The sequence below is a fragment of the Ziziphus jujuba genome, chromosome 10, assembly GCF_031755915.1.
Source record: "Ziziphus jujuba cultivar Dongzao chromosome 10, ASM3175591v1".
Classification (NCBI taxonomy): Eukaryota; Viridiplantae; Streptophyta; class Magnoliopsida; order Rosales; family Rhamnaceae; genus Ziziphus; species Ziziphus jujuba.
The window spans coordinates 6,124,450-6,144,434 of record NC_083388.1 but is presented as its reverse complement, the minus strand read 5'-3'; the positions used below and the strand labels follow the sequence as shown (position 1 = coordinate 6,144,434).

Below are 19,985 nucleotides of genomic sequence, written 5' to 3'. Positions count from 1 at the left end.
TCAATAATATATGCACAATTCATGTCGGTGGAGGCACAAGCATCATGTATGTGTATCTATGCCTCCATTTATGTAATATAATATATAAGTATAAGATGGAAATGTAAATCTAGCTGACAGTTTAATTTTTTTTTAACATAATAGATAGTTAATTTGAAATACATACATCATCAACAAGCAATCCCTTGACAAAATGGCATCGTAGATGTTGGTGATCAAAATTGTCAGTAAAAAGGCTAAGAACCTCTAGGGAGCAGATGTCAATGTGGCAATCCTACAAATGAGAAACTTTGTAAGCATAGATTCAAGATTCAATCAAAATAAGAAATGACAAGCCCATGGAAAAAATATCCATGTGTATCATGCATACAAAGACCTTAACTCTAAAAGACATTTTGGTACATAAAACCATAGTAAAAGGAAGGAAGTGAACAAAAAAGAAATTTCTATCTTCCAATAACAGCATAGGACCCTCATATGTCCCAACTCAATACAGCTTCCATTATTATATTCCAATGAACCTAATAATATACCTTATAGGTCCACCAATCAAATGGGCTTTAAAGAATAGATGGTAGTTTGTAGAACTATTGCTTATCACAAGGTACAGAAAATTAAAAGTAAAACAGCGGATATGACAAAATAGGAACCAATATAAGACAAAGGTGCCAAAAACTAAACAGCTTGGTCATGAGTCATGACTACAAGAAAGAAAGTAGTGAAAAGGAAACTGAATAAACAATTAACTTAATATAAAATCTAAATTGGTGAAAAAGAAAAATTCCCCATTATTTGCATCATACTAGAAGGATAAAGAAATATTGTGTTTATCCGCTTAGAATTTCAACCACAACTTATAAATATAACATAAGCAGCTAAACTGAACAATGTACATCATGTACCAGTACCTTTTTCATTCCACTCATATGTACTTATCAAAAATGGAAGGTGAAAAAATAATAATAATAATAATAATGGCAGAAAAAATAACTGAAGACTGAAAATTACCACATTTCCATACCATAGTAATAAGCAACCTAAAAACAACCAAATTACTTTTGATGGAGAGATTTGAGGAATTAACCTATTTGTCGTTGTGCAGAGATATCAAAGTATTTTCAACAAGCAACAACTTCTCTAGATATAGATCCTTTTGAATGGTCTGCCTTGTCCTCATAATACAACAGATGCTTCGTATTTGGATCTATTGCCATAAGTAGTTCACTGGTGCTAAGTCGAGAGTAAAGCACAATCTTAGAAGGCTTTACCGTTTAATCACCATTGTCATTATTGCATTACTATCCCTTTTTCTTCACTCCTTATGTTCTAGGAGGGTCTGTGTAAGTGACATGTTGCTTACAGTATTCCAAAGGGCCTGCATGGTAGCATTGGCTGTTTCCCTAGTATTCTGAAGAGAGAATATAATGAAAACAAAGCATTAACTTGGTTAAGTCATATTTCAAAATCATTAGCATACAAGATATCAAACCAATTTTTTCTGAGATTGAGCTCTATTTACTGATTATTTTTTAAGTCAAATTTCCTGTATTGTTGATCTAACCTAACCCTTGACATACTATCACTGATTTACTATATTAATAATTACTTTTTCATTGAACTTTAACATTATTAAAGGTATTCACCATCATTAACCATCTCAGACTTCCAATAAAACACTGAAATCCCAAAGGCAATCAAGTTGAACGAGCATACCTTAAAACGAACTCATGAGTCTAATCCTCTGGCTTTGCAGACTGATTAAGATCATAAAAAACAAAATTAACAATAAATTTTCCAAAAATAAAACCATGCTTAACCAATCTAACTTTTGTTTAAACACTGAAGAAGATCCCTAGTGAAAAGCCTTGTTTTAGACCAAATTCAATATCATTAACTAAGAAAAATCAATATCTTTCGCTCAAAAATGCAACTTTAATATTTTAGAAAATTAACTTCGCTCCTCCTTTTTCCAAGATTTTCTCAGTGGCCAACAAAATTCTACAAATCAACAACAACAATTTAAAAAAAAAAAAAGGTGGAAAAGTTACTCACACTTGGTAGGATTAGGCTCTCTCGAATACTTCACCTAAAAATTTATCATAAAAACATACACAATCAAGAATTCATAAAACTTGATAAAACTGAAATGCTAAAGTTTTGCATTTTTAAAACAAATTTTCACTTTTTTTTTCCCTACCCAAAGTAAGAAAAGCAATAAAATTAAGAAAAAAAGATGAAAAATATAGCAGAATTGAATCTAACCATGACTGATTCCTCCTACTGCAGCTTCCAAAATAAACTTCCACCTACCAAGTCCCAATGACAAAAGCCAAACTAGGGTTCTGACTATAGGATTCTAATTGTATTTTTCTATTTTGAAGATTTCTTGAAAAACCCAACAAAAAGCACACCATTAAAAGTAGACCCAGAAGAAGAGGAGGAGGAAGGTTGTAGATCTGGTCATCGACCAGGTAGACACCAAAGGGGGCGACTCCAAGGCTAAATCCTGGAAAAGTATGGCGGAGTTGATCGCTGAGCGTAGGATACTTCCTCCACTCATCTCTCCTCTCGAAGAACTCTTCGGTAGCTGCTTCGCCATTCTCTCCTACTTTCTCTTCCTCTTTTCTTTGTGCTTTTCATGTATATTTTTTCCTTTTGATATTTGAAAAGGGTGGTTTGGGAATATTAAAAAAACAGAGGGTAAAACAAAAAACCTCAAAAGAAGGTGGGTATATTTCATTGAAAGGTATCGGGCCAAATTCCCCTTAGATGAATCAAGTTGGTGGCTCATTCATCTAGGCCCACTAAATTGAATAAAGGATTCTCAATTTTCTGTAAAACGGCATTTTGGAGTTCCTTCTCTAAATCCCATCCAAGTCTTCTTAGTGTGGTGCTTAGGGTTTCCAACTCTGGGCATAACTCTTTGACATTCATAAAATCAGCCTCCGAAAAATTTTGACAATTGCTGCTGTTGTTTTGCTCCAAGTCCTTGGGTTCAGAGTAATTGGTGTAGAGAGTTGTGTCAAGCCGCTCAGGGTTTGGGGATTCCAAGGCATGGGTCTCGAGGAAATTTTTGCTGATCTAAAGCTGCTCCCTGGTATCCACCAGTGATTGGATGAAAGTGATGGATTCCGGTGATTCTAATCACATCCAGGGGCCGTATAACGAAGCTTCCATTCCGGTCCATGTTTTTATCATCACCGATGATTCGAGTGAACATTTTCCGGTTACATGAGTTAGCCGAACACATTTGTAGCAGAGGTCTCCTAGCCTCTCAAAGTTGAACTGGACCCAAGGTTCATTTCCTTCAGGCCTCTCCAAAAAGAATCTGGCTGGAATAGGTTGTTCAATGTCCAGATCCACCCTGAAACGTAGGAATCTCTGAGCCACCACGCACTTTTTGTTTATGGATTCATTGTGTATTTTCCCTAATTTGTTACCAATTAGAAAAGCCGTATCTTTGTGTAGGAACATAGGAGGAAGTCCATGGATTTGAACTGAAAATGTTGAGAATTGAAAAGAGATTTCGGACAGAGTAATCGAGTCTGGCCACTCCTTAAGGACAAGGTGAGCTCCGTTCACTGTCCAGGGTCTATTTTTGTAGATAAAGTCTGATGCAGCTGCAATATATTTGTTTCCTGTCTAAACGCAGCGTTTTATTTCCTTTTACTTTTCCTTGCTGATATGGCTTTGTTTTTGTTATTTTAACTGCTGAGGTGGCTTTGTGCCTTTTAACCTTCACCCTGCGTGGTGACAAAACAGAGATATAAAAGTTAGCCTACAAAGTTGTAAAAGATAGATTTTCTATTTTTGAAATAAACTAAAAATGCTTGTTTTCTCTCATTCTTCGTGACTGTGATGGAATTGGACCAGAGTTGGGTCTGGACAGGAATGAGAGCCTGAGATCTGCTCCTTGGTGATTCCCTCTAGGATTTTCTGCATCAAATTGGTATCAGAGCCAGGTTATCCTCTCTGAAATTTCCATGGCTAGTTTCGGTGAAAACTTTCAACGAAATTCTGGCGAGGACCCAAGCTCGAAAATGCTTTTATCTGCTGTGGCTAAATTAGATCAGAAATTCGACACCCTTTCTAATGAGATTCCGGAACTCTGTGCTGCAATACATTCTGGTCTGACGTTGAAATCTGGAGCTGCTGGTTCTCACCTCCTAGAGCACTCCGGCGACCGATCTACAGCAACACAGATACCACAGACGCCCATTCCTTTGGCACATCCAGCAGATCCACACCTCCAAGACTCGCCTCCTCCTTGAATTCCCAGAACTCAACACCGTCAATTTCTGGATGTTCAGCAATGTATTCCACTCTCAATCGACTCGGACTCGGAAGATGAGATGGAGACAATGGCCATGAATTGAGCCCCTCAAGCTGTTCCTAATAGGTATGCTCGAGACCACCAACCTTCAGACTACCGAATTAAAGTTGATATTCCAAATTTTGATGGGTCTCTGGATATTGAGGATTTCCTTGATTGGGTACAAACTGTTGAGTCTTTCTTTGAGTATATGTCCATACCGGAGGATAAACAGGTTCGTTTGGTGGCTTACAAATTCTGTGGGGGAGCCTCGGCATGGTGGGAACAGGTTCTGAGTAATAGACAGAAACAAGGAAAGGGTCCGATACAATCTTAGTCACGGTCACGCCGAATGTTACGAGCCAGATTTCTTCCCGTTGATTTTGAGCAAATCCTTTACCAGCAGTATCACCATTGCCACCAAGGTAACCGTTCGATTAGTGAGTATACTGAAGAATTTTATAGACTCAGTGCTCGGGTGAACTTGAATGAAAATGAAGGCCAACTAGTTACTAGATATGTGACTGGGTTACTTACTCAAATTCAAGAAAGAATAGAGCTTAGTCCTGTGTGGAATCTTAGTGAAGCTGTCAATTTAGCTTTCAAGATTGAAAAGCAAATTGAGAGGCATGTAACTAAGACACCAACTAAATGGAAACCCATGAGTGAATTGTACCCACCAAAAATTAAATCCCTATCACCACCAGCACCTTACCAAAAGGCCACCCTTGCTGATAATTCCATGAAAAATACCAGCAAACCCCAAAATCAACCCAACAGGCCTTCAAATCCTTATGCCCGAAACTTTCCACTCAAGTGTTTCAAGTGTGGCCAGCAGGGCCACAAATCTAATGAATGTCCACTGCGTAAACAGGTTAATATAGTGGAAACTCAAGACGATTCGGGAGAAGAGTTTGCCACCGTGGGGGATGAAACTGAGTTGGTGGATGAAGACCAAGGGGGGACCAGTTATTTGCATCATCCAGAAGCTATTGTTCTCTCCTAAACACCCCATGGAGCCTCAACGACATTCAATTTTCAAAACCAAATGTACTATCAACAAGAAGGTGTGTGAGGTGATTATAGACAGCGGGAGCAGCGAGAACATAGTGTCCAAGTCCTTGGTTAAAGCCTTGAAGCTTCCTACTATGAGTCACCCGAATCCTTACAAGGTGGGTTGGATAAAAAAAGGCATCGAAACTAAGGTCACTGAGCTGTGCAAAGTTCATTTTAGTATAGGAAAACATTATGCTGATGAGGTTGTTTGTGATGTTGTGGAGATGGACGCTTATCACATTCTCTTAGGTCGACCTTGGCAGTTCGACAACTCTGTATCGCATGATGGTCAACAAAACACACATTCGTTTCAATGGAATGGGAAGAAAATTGTCCTACTCCATTCCAAGCCCCAAAATGACCCTACTTTGCTGCCCACATCTGGAGTACCACTAGAACAACTTTCGGGAAAGGGTCCTATACTTTTAACAACCTCGGGAAAACATTTTGAACTTCAAGCTAAACACTCACAGATTTGTTTCGGTATTGTAGCTTCAATTCAAGCCCCTGCAGATTCTCAGTTTCCACAACCCATTCAACAACTTTTTCAAGAATTTGCTGAAATCTGTCCAAGTGAACTTCCGTATTCTCTACCACCCATGAGAGACATCCAACATGCTATTGACTTGCTACCCGGGGCCAAACTTCCTAATCTTCCTCACTACCCGGGGCCAAACTTCCTAATCTTCTTCGTGACTGTGATGGAATTGGACCAGAGTTGGGTCTGGACAGGAATGAGAGCCTGAGATCTGCTCTTTGGTGATTCCGTCTAGGATTTTCTGCATCAAAGTCTTTGTCTTCAATTCTGGAAAAAGAGAACTTGAAAATATTTTCGTCAATTTTCTCTATTTGAACTTTGCCCTTCAGCTTCCAGGTTTTGGTGATAATTTCTGAGATTGTGAATCGCCGAAAGCTTCTAGTAGTCAGGACTTTTCCAATGAGAATTCTAAGATTCACTTGTGTTGTTGGGTTGGTTTTAGGTTGGAAGGAAAGAGTCTTAAGAGACTCATTTAAAGGAGTCAAGTGATTCTGGCTCTGGGTTGAATCCATGGATGACAAAAGGCAGGGAATTAGAACGTAAAGGATGAATCAGGAGGAAGAAAAATTCCTGGTTTGAAAAGATGACAGATCTCGCATCTGTTAGATCATCATGCTTGTCCTACATAAATTGTTATTAGAGATGCAAGGCCTATAAAATTATTTATGACCTTTATAATAGCCCTTATTTGGCATGCCTTCTACTTTTTCTTTTACTTTTGCTTTTACTTCTCCATAAGTATTTTATAAAAAATCCACTCTTTATTGGTTTTAGTAAAAAATCATTTGAAAATTAAAAATATTTTTTAAAAAATATCAAAACAATTTCAGTAATAGTTTTTAAACTTCAAAAATTACTTTCACTTTCCAAAAACTATACCAAACAGAAATTATACTAAACAGGACCTTAATTAGTCTAACAAATAATATATATTAGTCAAAATAAGAGTGAAAAAAACACTTATCAAATTTTATTATAAATTTCTCTTAATCAAATAATAATTTATTCCAAAATAACATTGGCTACTTTGGAAAAGTCGTATTTAGATACCTACATTGAATGCCCATTGTTAATCATTTGTCAAATAGAAAAATTATTCCATACACATGTAGTTTATAAGTTGAGTTGGTACACATAATCAATTAAAGAATGATACATTTATTATTATTTACACATCAGATTAAAATGATAAATTAGCATTTCTAATTTCACGCTGTTACTCTTCATCTTTAATTTATTTATTTATTTTCTTTTGCTTGCCATTATTCTTCCCGAGCAGTTGCAGATACTCCATTACAAATTTATCTCCGACAATGCTTGCCTCTAAAAATAAGAGTTTCCAATCGTCCTCTTTTTCATTTTTGTTTTTTTTTTTATGTTTTTTTTTTCCCCTTTTCTTAACCTACCATTTGTTTTCTTTTTAATTACCTCCATTGACATACTCACAGATCCATCTACTTAAAAATAAAATAGTAATAATAATAATAATCCATCAATGAAACCATTAATTTCCTAATTTGGCCCAATAAAATAAAGAGTTTCAGATCCAATATCGATGCTCTATTTCTTCATGTAGAAAATATTGGGTGTTTCATAATTGCTCTTTTGTTGAATTGATTTAAATTAATTAAAAAATCTAAATAATTAACTTTATTGTGTGTGGTTTTTTTTAGAGGAAGAGAATGAATTTGTTAATAATAAATTGAGAGAGGAAGTCAAACTGTACAGCTATATAGATGGTAGACCAACGAGAGAACCGGCGATGGAGGATCCAGTTCCGTATGTGGAGTTTTACGGTGGTGAGCAAGATGAAAAAAAACAAAAAGGGAAAAAAGAAAATTAACGGAAACTAAAGGCATTAAAGTCCACAAAAAGGGAAAAAAGAAAATTAACGGAAACTAAAGGCATTAAAGTCTCCAAGAAACTGAGCTTTTTAATATGACATAATAATATTTTCTTTTTGCTAAAAAATCTGACATAATAATAATTAATGGTATATATGGATCTATTATATTGGTTATGTGTACCATATCACGCATGATGTGAGTACAAAATGCGTACTCAATAATCATATCGGTTTGTCCTAACTGACTACATAATCATTAACGGTTAATGATTCCGTTGGATAATAAAAAGAGTTTTTTCATTAAAAGGAAAAATAGGCCTATTATAAATTTTACTTTCTTTTTTTATTATTAAATAGCACTTTTGGAAAATAAAAAGCATAATAGAATGGCCAATCTCGGGCGGAAACGTAAATTCACAGCTACATTAAATTCCTCTAAAAGCCTACCTAGAAATTAGGATACGAACAACCAGTGAGAGAAATAAAATCCCAAAGACTAAGAAGAAGAACACTTTATAATATTATCAGCTTCAATGACAGTTGATAGCTTGATGCTTTGCTTAAGTGGAAATTTGTTCTTTAAGTATTTAATCTAAAGCAAAAGAAAAGCAAAAAAGTTATTAATAGTGCACAACACTTTATTCCAAAGCTCGTAGCAGAAATAAAACAAAAAGAAAACCATTATTCCAAAACTCATAGCAGAAAAAATCAAAAAGAAAACACTTTATTCCAAAACTCAGACATTGGGTTAAATAAAAAGGTTGGTTTGGAATAAAATAGTAGCTAGGATAGGTGCATTATATAACACCAAGTAGACAACGAAAACAAAGATTACATTTTTCATTCAAGAGCATTCATATCATAGACCCTACAGCAATATCCACTTCCCATATCCCCATTCAAAATACATTGGAGCCCTGTGAGAGCTGTGATTGGTCTAAGTTAGCTGATTAAGGTGCATTAACCTACACAAGCAGCTACAGTATACTTCCTCTATAAGGTAAGCACCTTCTTTTCCTTAATATTTGTCTTCATTATTTTCAGTCTCTCCGCTTTCAATTCATTGTTAGTCGTTTTGTTATATAATACAGTACTCTCTTTGATCATTTAGCTTTGTTTCCGTTAATTATACGTTGATTTTAATTTAATTAGTTAAATTATATCTTTCCTTTCACTTAAACTTTCGTTTGCAAACAATGGATGAAAAGAAAAAAAAAAAAAAAGGAAAAAAAAAAGGGAAAAGAAACATTCTTTTGTTAGTATTTCTTACTATTAGTCCCTGGTTCATGGATCCTAATACGGTACCCATGGGTACGGTACTAATGTAAGATGGATCTCACTTTGGTTTCTGAATTAATTTTTCTCACTTTGGTCCTCGAATACAATAAAAAGTTCACTGTTGGTCCTTTCTAAATTTTCCATTCACTTCTCTAATGTCACATGCTCCATTAGTCAGGGTTATGATTGATAATTTTCCAAAGACCAAATGTGATAAATTTAAAAAGTTTACTCTTTAAATGCGAAGGAAAAAAAAGAGCCTAAATAAATATTAAAAAAGTGAAAGTAATATTAATCCACCAAAATAAAAAAATATAAATTTATTTGAAGCAATTAAAAAAAAAAAAAAAGAACTTACGACCAAAAATATAAAAAAACAAAAAAACAACTATTCATATCAGTTCTAAATTAACATAAACATAAACTCAATATTTAAATCTTACTTCACTACCATAATCAAGAAGAAATAACTTTAGTAGTTTATTTGTTTATTACCTGCACCAGTTTCAAATTTGTTTATTAATTTTTTTAAAAAATAAATGTGAAAAAGTATTAACATTTGTTTCCTAGTTCCTTTTATTCGTTATTGCATGAAGAAAATTTTAAATTTTGTGAATAGTGATGAAAAGAAATGTTCTTTTCATATTTTTTTTGTTTTAATATTTATTTCAAAAGTTCATTATTGTATAATAATATTTAAAATTTCCCCTACAATTATTCCTGGGGAATAAATTTTTTAAAAATTATCTGTACAAAATAAATCATATGTGTTTGAATACTTTGATAACAATTCATAACATGTAACGATTTTTATTTTTTGATATCAAATTTGTATACCATAAATATTAATTTCTACAATTTTGTAAGAACTTGTATTGCACTCTCTAACCATTTAGCTTTGTTTCCATTGATTGTCCCTTGATTTTAATTTAGTTATTGCCATCATATATCTTTCCTTTCACTTTTACTTTCCTTTACAAAAGACTTGGAAAAAAAAAAAAAAAAACGTAAATGGAGACATTCTTTTTTGAGTAATTCTACTTGTTAGTTCCTAGACTGTATAGTATATAAGGTGAATCTCATTCCTCAAACTTTTTTTTTTTTTTTCTCACTTTGATCTTCAAAAACAATAATCCACCATTCGTCCTTTTTAAATTTTATCCATTTGGCTAACAGAAGTGACACTTTACTAACCGAAGTGGTAATGCATGTCACATGCTCTGTTTATCATGGATATGATTGGTTTTTCTTCGAAGTCCAATTGTGATAAATTTGAAAAGTTTACTCTTTAAACAGAAAAACGAAATGTAAATAGATAATAAAAATGTAAAAAAAATATTAATCCACCTAAATAAATAACAATAAATTTATTCGAAGCAATAATAAAAAAAGGAACTATTCATATCAGTTCTAAATTAACATAAACTATAAACTCAATATTTAAATAATACTTCAATACCATATCCAAAAAGAAAAACATTATACCAGTTAAATTAATAAATATTGAAAAGAAAATACTTGTGTCAATTTTTAAATTTATTTTATTATTTAAAATAAATGTGAAGAAGTATTAACATTTGTTTCCTAGTTCCTCCATGTGGCAAGCAAGCAAGCAAATGGTTAATATTATTTCTCTCTCCCACTAAATTAAAAGGCCTCCAAATATAACTGTTTTGTAATAAATATGTCTAAAAATAACATTAATTATCTTAAAAAAGCTTTAATCATATCCTTTTCAAAATTTATTAATTTTAAAGCTTGATGAATCTTTTTTTTTTTTTTTTCACAAGAACTGATGAATCATATGATATATATTAAAGATTTTAAAAATATTAAAAATATGAAAAGTATTATTCATCATCATTGGTAAATGACAATGAAATTTATATATCAAATGACAATTTAAATAATTACTATTACATGACTTATTTTTAAGATTTTCAAATAAAAAATTATAGAATTAAATACTTCAATTAAAATTTACTACAAAAAATGGGGATTGTGACTAGTTATAACAAATAGCAAAACTTTAAAAATATAGAATAGAACATGCAATCTTCTTACCCCTATTGGTTGCATTCAAAAATTTGTTTGAGATTGTTTTTTTTTTTTTTTTTGGCTCATATTTTTCAATAAAAAAAAGAAAAAAAAGGGTCATTCTTTAATAATTTTTTTTCCAAAGGTAAATGGTCCAAACAGAGATGGAAAAAACTACTGCATTGTCTTTGAAAGATTATTTTTTCCCATAATTTTAACTACTGCAACAAGATTTTAATATATATATATATATATATATTGCAATTCGTTCTCATAAAAAAATATTTTTACTTATATTTTCAGTATATTTTAAAATAATTTTAAGGATATTGGCACCAATGCACCCCGCAACTATAAATACTCTCACACTTTACATTCTAAACTTTTTTTTTTAATATTTTGCATTTTAAACTTTATTTTTCCTTTCACCGTTGCACCCTTCTCCCTTTAACTTTTTAACAATCTATTATATGGTTGGCACATAAAGCAAAAAATGAGGATGCAAAATGCAATTCTATATAGTTTAGAGTGCAACATACAAGTTTTCAAATAAAATTTTTAAATAATATCTATTTTATTTTTATAAAATTTAAATAATAATTTATACATATTATAAAGATTTTAAATAAAAAAACATAAAGACGTATAAAAAGACATAAACCATTTATAAAATCTAAAAGAATTGGAAAATTATTGTTACAAAATATATTATTTTTATTTATTACATGTATTTTTAATATTTATATTATTATTTAGGAAAAGGATACTTATAAGATTTATTAATATGTATTTTTTAATAAAATTTTTACTTTTCCCAATAAAATATTTTTAAGCACGCGTTCAATTTTTTTATTAGTCTTTATTTATTTAATTTTTCAGGATATATACTTATATAAAGATTTTTATTTTTACTATTTACAATTAAATTTTTATTTTTATTTTTAGTTTCTTATAAACTTCTTTAAAATATAAAGGTATTATTTAGTACTTTTTTTGGCATTTTATTTAATTTATTTATACGAAATTTTTTGCATTTTATACCTTAAACTATATAGAATTGCACTTCACACTTTCATTTTTTGCCTCATGCACCAGCTATGTAATAAGTCTATTAAAAAGTTAATAAAAAAAAGGAGAATTGGTGCAACAATGCAAGGAAAAGTGAAGTTCATGTATAGGTTAAGATATATTGGTACCAGTATTCTATAATTTTATTTCTTCTTATAAAAATGTTTTTCAAACTTTTGTAGTCTATTAAGTCCCCCCCCCCAAAAAAAAAAAAAAAAAAACAAATAATTGAAAAAAGAAGAAGAAAGCTTTCTATTTTTAAAATTTTGTGAATGACGATGAAAAGAAATGCTCTTTTCATATTTTTCAAATATTTGGACAGATTTCTATTATTCCTTTCAAAATTTGTTTGGAAAATTCATTATTATATATTAGTATTTAATATATCTCTCTAACTTATTTTTTTGGGAAGAAATTTTTAGAAAATATATTATTTTTAAAAAACAAAATTTGGACATAATGAATCATATGTGTTTGAGTACTTTAATAACTTTTATTAATAACATGTAACAATTTTATTTTCTAATATTTTATAAAACTAGTATTTCTTTCATATGTACATAATTTTTTTCAAATTTGTATACTTTAAAAATTAATTTCTGTAATTTAAATTCAACACAATTTAAAAATTCTACATTAGTTATTTTGGAAAAAAAATTGTATACACATGTTTTTGTCCAAGTTCATTTATTTATTTTTTTTTTTGAAGCAAATTTATCTTTTTTATTGAGGTGGATAAATATTTCTTTTATATATTTTTTTAAATATTCATTTTATATTTTAAAAATTATTTTCCTTTTAAAAATCAACTTTTAATGAATTATTGTATTTTGTCCTTAAACTATGCAAAAATCTTATTTTGGCTCCTAAAAAATGACCAACCATATCCATCACTAATAGAGAGCACGTGATACGCACGTGTCATTTCCACTAGCCAAACATATAGAAAATTAAATAGAGACTGACGATGGACTTTCCATCACATTTGAGGACCAAAATGGGGGATCAAAGTGAAAATTTAAACTATAGTTTAGGGACTGACAATGAGAATTTATCCTTTTCCTTTTTTCGTTAAAGGTGTTTCCTGAATGGTCAATATATCCAAGAAAGCTCAGCTAGGTGTTTTTCTGCATGCTTTTTCCTTCTATGGTATTTTTATCTTCCCCATGCATTGAGAATCATTTCACTTATTTTGCTATGCACTGGGTCTTATCTGTTTTTCGTGTAACTCTCTCTCTCTCTCTATATGTATATATATATATATATATATATAGTGCAAGAGTTGGAAGAAGAAGATGACCGGAAACAGAAAAATGAAGAAAGCGATTGCGATCAGTAGTACTAGTACTGCGAGAAAGGTTGGTGAGTGCACGGTTGGACTGGTTGGGCGTGTAATGGATCTCGTATATCCTTACAGAAACAAAGTAGACGACCTCAACACCAAAACTGAGGAGTTATTGGCAGCCCAAAAAAGGCTGCAAGATTTTTATGATCACGAGGCCAAAAAAGATAGTAAAAAACTCAATCCTGATGTTCAAAAATGGCTAAGCACAGCTCCTGGGATCGCTGAGGAGGCTAAGAAATGGCTGCAACAAGCCGAAAGCAAAGCAAACTTCAGGTGTTTAAGTCTGTCATTTCCGAATTTGTCGTCTCGGCTTAAATTAAGCAGAGAAGTAATGGATATGGTGCAGAAAGTTACAAGTGAAATTGAAAGGGAAAAGGAATTTGAAAGCATTTTCCACCGTCCCATCATACAAGTTTTAATTGAAAACAAAGAGAACTATAAGGTGTTTGAATCAAGAAGCTCGATTTCGAGGGAAATTATGGAGGCACTAAGAGATCCCAATGTTAGAGTGATTGGATTGTATGGGATGGCTGGTACTGGAAAAACCATGATGGCTGAAGAAGTTGCCAGACAAACAAGCTATGAGAACCTATTCAGTGAGTTAGTTATGCTTACTGTGTCTCAAACCCGGGATGATGAAAGTCTTCAACAAAGAGCTGCAGAACAGCTGGAGCTTAAATTTGAGGGAAGTGACTTTTCTGTAAGAGCAGATGAGCTACGACGGCGGTTGAGACAAGGAAAGAATGTCCTTACAATCGTGGATGATGTGTGCCAAAGTTTTGACTTGGACGATGCAGGTATATCTTTTCGGAAGTCTCAGAAGCAATGCAAGATATTATTGATCTCAAGGTTTCGAGGTTTACTATGTAACATGGGGGCTCAAAAGAATTTCCATGTTGGAACTCTATCCAAAAGTGAATCGGTGAAATTGTGTAACACAATAGTAGGCGATTCAGCTGAGAATATAGAGTTCCAACCTTTGGCAACCGAAATTGTTGAGAAATGTGCTGGCTTACCAATTGCAATCACTGAAATATTAGCCGAAGCATTGGATGAGAAACGTCGTCCTTCTTGGAGGAGCTTCTTGAAGGAGCTAAAAATGTCCAATAATCCAGATAACATCATTACAAGGAATAAAACTATTTCCCAAAGCACAAAGATGAACTACGAAAATTTAGAGAATGAAGAAGCAAAGTCATTGTTGTTGCTTTGTAGTCTATTCCCAGAAGATGCAAGTATACCTATTGAACGCTTGTTGATATATGGAATGTTTTTGGGCTTGTTTCAGGGCGTTGAAACTTTTGAACAGGCAAGAAGTAAGGTGCTTATGGTTATCGACGATTTAAAGAATCATAGTCTATTAATGTGGGATGTTAATGACAGCAAAAGTTGCGTCAAATTGCATAATGTCATTCGGTATTTTTGCCTACTGATTGCATCCAGAGATAGGCGTTGGTATGTTTTAAGAAATGTTGATGACGAGACAATGGAAGAAAGCCTCGAGAATAACGTTGAAAGATTACAAGACCCAATTGCAATTTCACTCCTGTTTGACAACATAAATGTTGATGTTGTCAAGCTTCCTGAAAGGTTGGAAACCCCGCAGTTGCAGTTGCTTTTTTGTGACTCCAAACATGAAAAAGCTTTCCAATTTCCAGATCTCTTTTTCCAAGGAATGAAAGATGTTCGGGTTTTAGATTTGAGCGGAGGTTTACATGGAAACCAGCTCCCGTCGTCATTTTGTCGTCTCGAAAATCTCAGAGCCTTGTGTTTGAGAGGATGCAAGTTGAGAGACATAGCTTTGATCGGAAAGCTCAAGAATTTAGAAATTCTCGATCTGTCATTCTCTAACAATGTTGAGAAGTTGGGAAGAGAAATTGCGAAACTGATTCAACTAAGGTCGTTGAATTTGAACTATTGTTCCAATCTTCGTGAGATTCACCCTAATGTCATTCGTAGCTTGACAAGTTTGGAAGAGTTGACTGTGGCAAATGGCTTTACAGATTGGGAGGTTGAAGACGTAGAAAAGGGTGGTAGAAGCAATGCTAGTCTTAGCGAGCTAAAGGATTTGCATCGACTTACTGCTTTAGATTTATGCATTCCAGATATCGATGCTTTGCCAGAAGATATCTTTAAATTTATTGGTGAGAAATTGGAAAGATATTACATTGTACTAGGAATGCATCACTCAGAGGCTATGAACATTGGTCTCCATGATCTAAATGTTGCTTCAAGAGGATTGGAGCTCAATCTCTACCAATATGAAAATGTATTAGACAAGTATGGCCTTCGAGATTTGCTAAAAAAAGGATGTGCTGTTATAAGTTTAGACACACTAGATGGTCACATGAACGACATTGTTGACAAATTAGATAAAGACAATTGTTTATCACAATGTAAGCATCTCCAAGTCAAACATAGTTATGAGATTCGATTCATCGCTCGTGGTCCTTCTAGTGTGTTTCGAAGCCTGAAATCTTTGTCTCTCATCAATTTGTGGAACTTGGAAAGTATTTGTTGTGGAAAACTCACATCGGATTCATTTGGCAAACTAAGACGAATCCAAGTAAGCGAGTGTCATAGTTTGAAGAATATCTTCCCATTCCCCATAGCAAAAAGGCTGCTTGAGGTAATCGAGGTGTCTGACTGCAAGAAGATAGAGAAGATATTTACGTACGAAGGGGAAGGTGATGATGCCCCTAGTGTTGACAATAATCAAGTCATTAAGATTGAGTTTCCTCGCCTGCGGGTGTTAAGGTTGAAAAAGTTACGGAACCTTCAACAGTATTGCGCTGAGTCTGCAATGACGGAGACAACTTCCCACCATATGCCTCTTTTCAATCAAAAGGTAAATTAATCGTTAAATACAATTTCAAAACTTTAATTTCTTTTCCATTTTCTTTATACATATACATATATATATATATATATATATAACGTCTGGTGTTGGACTTTGGTGATGAAGGTGGTTAATAATTTTTTATTTTATTTTTGCTTCATTATATTTGCGGACCGACTCCAAATTAATTAATTTTCCAGTATGTATATATGTGTATATATATATATATATAGATATAAATGAGAATTTGTTAGCACATTCCAACAAATATTTAAAAAAATACAATTAAAAGAGTCCTCCTTGTATATGTCTTTGTGGATTCTAATTAGTAGCTTGTCACCTTTCTAACAATTGCTTGAAGTCTAATTAATTTCCTCAAGCGATGTTAACCTACAATTCTTACTGTTTGTTATATATTGTATTGCATTTCAAATGGTTAGGTGAAGTTCAAATTATTACTTAGTTTTTTTTTTTTTTTGGCTGAATAATTTGGATTTTATGAACCAAAAAGAGCTTGAAAAACGTTAAACGGCCACAAGCTCAGATTCAAAAGCTGGCCATAAGGCCTCTCTCATTAGTCAGTTTCTCTTTTATATATTACTCAGCAAAGAAGAAAGCATATATATATATATATATATATGTGTATATACAGATATATATGTACGTACGTTTGTATAATTATAGAAGCTTTCTAGAATATATATCCCACAATACTGAACACGCATGCCATGAGTTCAATAATTTTCACATTGAAGTCGAAGAAATCATGTTGAACCTACTGATCATGACTAACCCATGTTTTTTCTGTATCATCATCTGCTAGTTAATTTTCGTTTCGGAAATATGTATAATGGAAAACTACTGGATGGTTATCATAAATTTAAAGGAAGAGGGTTTCATAAATTAGTAAAACTAAAAATAGGAAATTGTGATAAATTAAAGAGTCTAGTATCATCATCTATGGCTAGCAGTCTTGTTCATCTGACAAAACTTGGAAAGCCGTGACTGTTGGCTCATGGAAGAGGTAGTTCCCATGGACTACGAATCAGAAGACCAAGGATGTTCAGGAAAGATTTTCTTCCCTGCACTTGAATCTCTTTGGCTAATTGAGTGGCTTCCATATCTTAAAAGGCTTAACAGTCTTGTGATAGAATTTTGGGTTATTGGGATATTAGAATAAGAATGGTTTTGGTTTAATAGATAAATGGAAGACTAAGTGGGAGAGATTGGCAATTGAGTTAATGGGTAAATATGTTATTAGTTTAATAGAATGGGATCAGATACAGATTGGTTTGGTGATGAAGGGGGAGATAAGCTAGTGTGGAAGGTTAGTAAAGGAATAGTGGGTTAGCATAGTAGAATAGCTTGATTGGTTTCTTCCATTACACAGCAACCGGATTTGTTTGGTAAAATTCTAGAATACCGACTTAACTCTTGGTCATAATTGGCTAATCTAGACATCTTCCTCTTAACCTATTTACAGCCATTCACCTTTTTTTTTCTATTTACCCTAAACTCAAATAACACTAGAATATTATAGTAACTTAATTTTCTATACTAGTTTTCTTTAATCATCTAGATGCTTTAGGATAAGCTCGCCACTATTTTATCAGTCTGCAACATCACTTCTAGGATAAGGTGATTTTGGTTATATGTAGTTTTTCTCCTCGTCTCTTGTCTATAAATTATAATAATAATACATGATGATAATTTTGTTTGGGAAATGTGTCCACGTACACATATGTGTTACAGGTTGTCCTCTCCAACTGTAAGGAATTGCAATTGCAAGGGATCAATATTGAATCAATATGGGGTACTGATAAACTCGAAGGAAGAGGATTTCATAACTTGACAACACTGATAGTGAATTATTGTCATAAAATAAAGACTGTAATGCCATCATCTATCGCTGCAAGTCTTGTGCATCTGAGAAGAATGAGAATAAATGAGTGCAATGAGGTTGAAGAGGTAATCGCAAAGGAATCAGGAGAAAGAAGGCTGGGAAAGAATTTGCTTCCTAAACTTGAAACTCTTGAGCTATATAAAAATTGGAACCTCAAAACGTTTTATGCAGGCGGTCACATTGAATGTCCATCTTTGGTTGAGCTTCAAGTAATTGACTGTTATTACATGAAGACCTTTATAAATGATGTCAACTCGGTGGGTAATGTTAGAAAATCATGGCAATTGTTAGCCATGAACAACCTAAACCCGAGACCAACACAAGACAAACCCGAGATCAAGCAAGGTGCCTTAGCCGAGGGGTTACTTCCTTAGTTTGTTTTTGCATTTCATTTTGTAATTTGTTAAAGCCAATTTTTGTGTAATCTAGGCTTGTTAAGTTGGTGCACAAAGACACCAAAATGTCTTAATTAAACTGAAGTAGCCAAATTAGAGTTTTAGAAAAACTAAGCACCTTGATGACATGGAAAGCACCTTGTTGACAAGGATGGTGACATGGAAGCTATTTGGTGACATGGAGCTTAACCATTCGGCTTCTCTTTCATCCAATGCATGTAAGGACATTTGTCATCATGCATGAGGACTATTTCACTATGAAGTACTCAATGAGACAGCAACACTTGTCAACACCTTACAAAGCATGAGATGAAATAACCTTTACACATGGTTTTACTTCACCATGAAGGACTTGTAAAATACTGGTGCTTAAAACTGGTCATGGTGTGCTTTCATACCACTTTTGTATGCTATAAATATGTATGACATTTCAATGAATAAAATGAATTGAATTTTGGAGAAAAATACCTTAGTTTCCTTTTGAAACAAACAAAAACACAAAACCGGCTTTGCTGGACAATTTTCCAACAGCTTATTCAAACAAAACGGAGTACAACGTCATCCAAAATCAATTTGTATCAACTTATAAACCTTGTTCTCTTTAGATTAACCTTGCCTTAAACCTTTCAAATTGGTATCAGAGCTTTCTTCCATCAATCCTTTGTCAAAACCGATTGAAAACTCAAAGAACACCAACCTTTGTCAATGGCTTCCTCACACTTTTCAGCACCTTCACCTCCTGTCTTTGATGGCCAAAACTATGCTATTTGAGCAATCAAAATGAAAGCCTATCTTCAAGCCTATGACCTTTGGGAGCTGATTGAATTAGACCATGAAGTGGAACCCTTAAAGGTAGGAGCTACTGTAAACCAAATCAAGCTCCATAGTGAAGAAATTGCAAAACCATACAAGGCTCTCACAACAATACAAGTTTCTATGATCGATGAAATTTTTACAAGAATCATGACTTGCACAACACCTAAACAAGCTTGGGAAAGGCTTCAAGAAAAATTCCAAGGAAGCACAAGATCAAGACAACAATCTTAGAAGACAATTTGAAAATTTGAAGGTGCAAGTACATGAAACCGTGAAGGAGTTTGCCAACAACCTCATGAAGATTGTCAATCCAATTCGGCTGCATGGAGAGGTCTTTCCAGATCAAAGGATTGTTGAAAAGATCATCATATGTCTTCCAGAGAAATATGAAGCAAAGATTTCAATTTTGGAAGAAACAAGAGACCTTTCATAAGTTACAATTGATGAATTGATTAATGTCTAGCAAGCCATGGAACAAAGGAGTAGTCTACACCTGCAAGGTGAATCTAGCTTGGGTGAGGCTGCAACAACAAAGGCAAATCAATCTAGCAA

The 19,985-nt window shown here is 33.2% G+C and overlaps 1 protein-coding gene across 1 annotated transcript; it reads left to right on the top strand.

The window, feature by feature from the left end:
- Positions 1-8,585: 8,585 nt before the first annotated feature.
- LOC107410613 (probable disease resistance protein At4g27220) lies at positions 8,586-18,991 on the top strand. The gene is made up of 3 exons (XM_048469010.2): positions 8,586-8,752; positions 13,410-16,328; positions 18,072-18,991. Exons 2-3 carry the CDS (start codon positions 13,431-13,433, stop codon positions 18,594-18,596), a joined length of 3,423 nt encoding a protein of 1,140 aa, XP_048324967.2. The 5' UTR covers positions 8,586-8,752; positions 13,410-13,430; the 3' UTR covers positions 18,597-18,991.
- The last annotated feature ends 994 nt before the right edge of the window (positions 18,992-19,985 follow it).